At 39.9% G+C, this 6,804-nt stretch overlaps 1 protein-coding gene across 2 annotated transcripts in view; it reads right to left on the bottom strand.

Annotated features, from left to right (window-relative positions):
• cdkal1 (CDK5 regulatory subunit associated protein 1-like 1) overlaps window positions 1-6,804 on the bottom strand; it is a 336,709-nt gene that overhangs the window by 54,711 nt on the left and 275,194 nt on the right. The window contains exon 15 of one of the 2 annotated variants that reach the window (XM_083918840.1): window positions 815-2,142. The exons of the other annotated variant lie outside the window; for it this stretch is intronic. Within the exon in view, the coding sequence (XP_083774966.1) occupies window positions 1,978-2,142 (165 nt within the window). The 3' untranslated portion in view covers window positions 815-1,977. Of the gene's footprint in view, window positions 1-814; window positions 2,143-6,804 lie in introns of those variants that run through there. 2 annotated transcript variants of the gene reach the window in all.

Here is a 6,804-nt window from a genome sequence, read left to right as displayed (position 1 = left end):
TCGGGAAATATAAAGCTTTGGTGCCTGTGTCTGTGTGCAAGTTTGCTTGGCATGCATCATTTGTCAGAGTACTAAAAAATTGCAGTGTGCTACGTGTCTGTGTGTGTGACATGCAACAGCTTGGTGAGAAAATCCAGGGTACATCCGTGTGTGTGTGTCAACAGAATGTGTGACATGCATCATATACTTCGATAATACAAAGCTAGTTTGTGTGTGTAGGCTACAAACAGTGGTATGTCTAATAACAGGGCTTTCTGAATGAGAGTGATGAGTCCTGTCACTCCTGAAGCACACAAACACACATCGATGCGTGCATGCTGGCTTTCTGCTAAATTAAGCATTGGAGGAAACTACAGACACTACATCAGACAGCACAGGCATGCGCATGCAGGCGTACATACACACACACACACCTTCTGACATAGAAACAAGCTCACAAACAAGCTGGAAGAGACACTTGTGACTGAGAATATATGCAGCGCATGTGTACACACACACACACACGCACAGACACACACAGATAAAAATGCAGAAATACTGACAGTAACACATGTGCCAGTGCTATGCGACACATAAATTGGGGCATGCATTATTAACTGTTGGAAATTTTTGAGCATGTTGGGACTGTTGTAGCTCAAAACAGAAAGACATTAGAGAGAAACACAAACAGACTCTATGCATGACAACAACTGAGCGATAAAGAGCGCTGTAAAGAGACATGGGACTCTCCCATATGAATTCTATAGGACTCATTTAATAGTAAAAACTTCAGCAGTTAAAACATAAATAATTTCACACATGGCAGATTGCGTTTCTTCTTTATTAAACTGTTTTGGATAGCGGCAATTCTAACGAATCAGCCTACGTATACACCACAAGTAGCACACGTATCAACAAAGTACTTGTATTACAGGGTCAGTTCACCTGAGTTACAAAAAGACAAAAAAAAAATGTTGTCTAGGAAGAAACAACTCTTTACGGTGGCAGGTCATCACATGCAAGTAAAACAAATCACATCACATTGAGGGTGCGGTGTTCTGTAGGACAAATGACCAATCCAATCAGTCAGTATGTCCACCTGGCCAAGTGCCAGTAACATTATTACTAATCAGATAAGGTTAGATGTACATTAATTCCATTCGACTTTGATGTGTGAGGCATAAAACACAGAATTAAACAAACAAAACAACTCCAATGAATATCGTGTTAAAACAACTTCAGAGAGAAAGAAAGAATTTTGTTATGAAGATCTGATAAATATACTGTCCAAGTCTCTCATTCAAAAATAAATACTTTGAAATGACAGTTACCAATTACCTTTAACCAGAGTAGTATACACCTCCCACTCCTTTCAACAGAATAAAATAACACACACTGTAAAGTTAGCCAAATTCGATCCGTCAAATTGAGGATCGGCAACTTTAGGAAACAATTTATGAGAAATTACTTGACAGTTTAATCATCCTTAGACCTTGTTCAACTAGTTGAGTTGTGCATAATGCATCTCTGAAACAGATGCATACTGTTGACTCATACCAGTCTATGGACAATCTGACAGAATCTGTATTTGAAATAGATTCTAATTAAAATGTACGAGTATAACTAGGGCGTTAATTGTAAAAAAAAAAAAAAGAAGTTTGTGATGACTGCTGACCTGTCGCTGCCCATGTGGTTGTTCCTTCTTCAATGACAGAGGACACTCACATCACTTACTGCACAGTGGTAAACTGCATTTTAATTTTCTAACTAATTAAAAATCTAACTTTTCTAAAAACAACAGAAATCTTCCATGATCCTTAACTGTGCAGATGTCACTGAATCTGTCTTTTTTTTCTTCTTTGGGTCCATTTATCCAGGGGATGTAACAAGGTGTTTCATCCGTAGGATAATTCACCTGCTTCAAACACACGGTTTAGGCTCCTGATGTCACTGTCTTCTCCCTTCTTCACAATCTTCTTCTAGTTTGCAGTTGTTCCATCAGTACAGTTTCTCTACAATGAAGGCCAAGATGGCTGCTGCCAGAGTGAGTCCGATTGCCAGCTTCTTCAGTACTTCCTTGTCCAGATTGTAAGAGCCCATCAGCAAAACAGATGAAGAAGGCATAGAAGAAGCAGGACCTTTGATGCTGTTGGACATCTGTTCCTGTGGGGGTGAACATACAGAAAGACAATCACATTAGACTCAGATCAAGAGAGGAAGACATTTTTGATGAGTCCTTAATTTGTATCATCCTAACACTCTTATACCAATACAATATTTGACTGGCTACTTGTTGGAACACATTGCTGATAGCTCTCCTCTGCAAAGAATGAAACATTCCTGGATCAGCTACAGGACACAAACGTCCCACAGGGATGCGTTTTATCTCCTCTCCTGTTCTCCATATATAAGTGAGGTAAAATACAACAGCATAAGGCCCGTCTTCGAGTATTTTATTATAAAAGGGCAGAAAGTGGAGCAGGTCACTCACTTTAAATATCTGAGAACAATCATTGACAACAAAAATACCTTTCGAACCAATGCAGACTACGTCTACAAAAAGAAAAAAAGGGTCTCTCTAGTCTCAGGAAATTGAATAACGTCAATGTCAGCAAGCACACCCTGACCACAGACTACAGGTCACTCACTGATCGTATTACCACCTTTAACATTCTCTACTGGTATGGGAACCTCTCATTTAGCCATAGGAACTGACCCAGGTGGTTAACAAGGCCGGCAAGATCATCAGAGATACACAAATACAACTCCAGAACCTATACAACCAGTCCAAAACCAAAAAGGCAACCCAGGTTTATAATGACCCCACTCGCCCCCTTCACTTATCGTTCCAGCTGTTTGACAGGGGACTCCATGTCCCACTGGCCAGAAAAATGGGAGTAAAGAAGAAATAATTCATGCCCTCTGCTGTGGCTGTCCTAAACAGATATATTATACAGTTCATGTATGTAAGAGCTACTGCTGATTTTAGATCTGTTTGACAGTCACTGTTACCCAAATTTCCTCTTGCAATTATCATTCAAACTGTATGGCGCATGCTTGCTGAGTTGAGGGTCTCAGACTATTCGCCCTGCTCATTAGGAAAAGATGAATGTTTTACATTTCAGATAATGTGCGCTTACTGTAGATCAGGCTTAAAAATCTTTTGGTGGGTAAAAATCAACTGTTTCAATGAACATAGCACAGATCCTCCTGTCACGAAGGCCACCATGCTCACAGGGTGCTACTGTTACTTGCTGTAGCAACGTTAACCTGCTGGTGCTGTAGCACTGACTTGAGCCGGCCTGCCATCATGCCTATAATTTATAATTAGGGGATCGCGTTTACATTAAATCAACTGGCCACATGTGGCCAACATCAAATGGTGAGATTTGACAGCAGAGTGGCCGTTGATTCAAGGCATCAAATGTCTGTAATCAGACAGTTCTGTTTAGCCTTAATGTGTTGGAGCATTAAAAAGGCATCCACCACTAAAAGAATGTGACAGTGAAAGATGGGAAAGAGAAAAGTGTAGCAGGCAACAAAGATAAACTGTCACGAAGGCAGGAAGAGGAAGAAGATGAGCACCACATTTATTTTTTCAAAATAAACAACAAATATCTGAGATTTATTTTGCCACATCGATCAATCAAATTACAGTTTACTCAGCCCTTGGTTCTTCATAAATTAGATTGTGAGTTGGTTTAATACTACCCTTTATGGATCATTGCTGCTGATCACTATGTACATTTAGAAATATATATATATATATATTGATGCCATTTGATATTAGGATGTGGCACCATCATTTAAGTGAGCAAAGGAGAATAACAAGGCTTCACCATTTCCTCCACTACCCTGACTCTCTCTCTCTTCCTCTCAGTTTCTTTCTCTCTAAAATTCTGTTTCATTTGGAAATAACAGACAAAATAATAAACAGAATTTTATATTTAGTGGATGAAAGCATTGATAAAAACCAGCCATTTGCTTATGCAAATGAGGGATTCAATAGACAGCATTTCAATTATGATGCCATTATCTCTGTGAGAAACAGTTAATGCAGTTTTGTAGTGATCCAATTATTACAGAGTGCTGTCTATTGAATCAAGCTGATGTTGATGAAGGTGCACTGGAATGTAGTTACATTTGTGCATTAAGAGACATGAGAAAATAAGAGTTAGCTTACAGTGTTAGCAGCGCTGAAGAAAGGCTGTGACTGTGACAGTGCTTGAGTTGATCTCTCAGTAGCACACTTTCACGTTGTTTTGCTAATTCATTTAAATCTTTATTTCAAACAAAAACAAACACTAAGAATATAAACAACACATTAAACAACACCTAAATTAAATGAACAACAATCTTTCCTCTTACATGAAAGGGGGTAGGAGGAAATAAACTAATTAAATCCAGCCCCTTCTCCGCTATGTAAATTAATTAATACATTATATTTTTACCAAAAACATATATACACAAACATATACATAGAGTGCATACATACATACAGTACATACATAACTCTGTGCCACTGAACTAAACCTAACCTTTAATGAAACCCTCACAGACTATTTCATTTGAACCTCTTCTTGAACTAAATAATGTTTCTGCCTTGCTTGAGCTCCGTATGCAAATGATTCCACTTTCTCACACCAGGGATTGAAATACACATACTCTTCATAGTTGTACAAACACAAATTAAAATTTAAATCAAAACTCCCCTCTTTGTCAAAGGACATATTTTTGAATGTTAGAAGACCAGTTAGGGTGCACTCACACTGTCCATCCGTACCGTGCCCAAGCACATTTCACGGCTAAAGTCTAGTTCGTTTGACCAGTGTGAGTGCAACCGTACCGCGCCTAGGCCTACGCTTGCCGACCACGGCCCTTTTGGGAGAGGTGGGCTTTTGTAAAGCACATTGATTGAGGTCATCGCGATGCGTCGCTTTGTTTACAAAAGCACTCGGTCTTTTGGCCACATAATGGAAGGCAGCGCAGAAAACATGGTAACGTTTTTGGCTTTGTGGGTGTAAACACTCCACCACCGCATCACACCAACGTGAACCTTTTGCTCGTACATGTGCAAACGTGCTTTACAAAAGCCCACCTCTCCCAAACTGGCTGTGCACTGCAAGCGTACCACTCCTAGACGCGGTACGGTTGCACTCACACTGGTCAAACAAACTAGACTTTAGCCATGAAATGTGCTTGGGCACGGTAGGGATGGACAGTGTGAGTGCGCCCTTAGTAAATTATTTCTGGCTTTATACATTATTTGTGCTGTGTTTAATTCTATTAGATCCGTAAACTTTAAGGCATTTGACTTTAGAATCAGAGTTGGTATGTTGACAAAATCCTTCATTATTGTAATATGCAAGTGTAACTCAAGAATAATACAACTGCTTCTTAAAACGACATAGAAAATTCAGCCAGAGTTTAAGTGTGCACCTACAGCAAAGAGTGCTCTGGGCTGATTTCGAGGGGTTTGTTTTTGGCAAACATGATGCTGCTAAAAGAGACAACACTAAGTGCAGCTGTATTGAGAGCAGCATTAAAAATAGGATTTCATTTTTCAATCATTGATGGTGTTAATATTATTCTGATGGAAACGCTGAATACTAATAATCAGCTCTTTCTCTCCCTGACCCCCATCCTCCCTCATTGATCATCATTCTATCTGATTACATATTTATCTAGTTTTATCTTATCGTCTGAGAGTGGAGATGTGAGGTGCAGCTTCAATCAAAGCCAATTGATTTCTAAATGAATAAATAATCCTGCACAAGAAGTGGCTATTTGAATTTGAGCATTAAACAAATTGGACAGGAGAACCAACACATGTCAACATCTGTGGAGAGGAAATCAATCTGGATGTCCTTGTGGTAGTTCCTATATGTCTCCTACTGCATGACAGTGGGTCAAATTTCTTATAACCACGAATGTAGATTATACAGGGCGATATTGAGCAATTGATCAGCGGCTTTCTACTACCAGTAAATCAACTAACTCCCCTCTCTTGCTCTGCTCAAGTATCTCATCAAGTCGACGACCTTCTGTTTCATCTGGCTAGGGAGAGAAGTCCCCCCCCCGCCCTCTTCTTAGCCAATTTAAGGAATTCTGCAATATTTACCATTAACAATATCTGGCTGTGCATATTATCTCTTAGTTTGCCATCTTCTATGGTTAAATAGTTTGTATGAGTAGAAAAGTTGCAGTTGTACAGCATTTGTATGCATACTGCACTTATGACCTATGAACTATGAGTGAAATTATGACAGATTTTGTAGTGTACAAACAGAAGCTTGTACGTACAGAATGTATTCGTGTGTAACAGAGTCGGTGCACGCCTACACGTGTTGCATGCACATGGCTGTGTGTATGAGCAGCTGCACAGCGTCTGTCCTCTGCCTCTCCATCCTCTACATTACTCTCGCTCCCCTGTCCTCTGATGGTTGTGAATGCTACCTTGCCACCCACTCTTCTTCTCACCGTTGTCGCTGAATGGTTTCCTCTGTTAGCACACACAATGGAGAATGGATAGTGTGTCCGGCAACGCCTACGTGACACATCCAGAAGTCACTTAAAGTAACTTCAGACAAAGGGTGGAAGGAGGTCTGACTGATCCTCATGTGCTCAATGCTAGTGTCATCGTTGGACTCCCTTAGGTAAAACTGATACGCTGTTTTGTTGCTGTTTTGATGTTGAAAAACAATACAGGTGCTTTTTGCAAGAGTGTATGTCAAGTCCCTGTCATACTGCATGTGTTACATGTTACTGAGCAGCTTAAATGTAAACATGTGATCAGCATCACTACAGCTAGTTGTGGCAGGGGTT

The sequence above is a fragment of the Echiichthys vipera genome (genome assembly GCF_963691815.1).
Source record: "Echiichthys vipera genome assembly, chromosome: 8".
NCBI classification, from domain to species: Eukaryota; Metazoa; Chordata; class Actinopteri; order Perciformes; family Trachinidae; genus Echiichthys; species Echiichthys vipera.
Note: the sequence above shows the minus strand (reverse complement) of the source record. Positions and strands in the feature narration are given on the sequence as shown.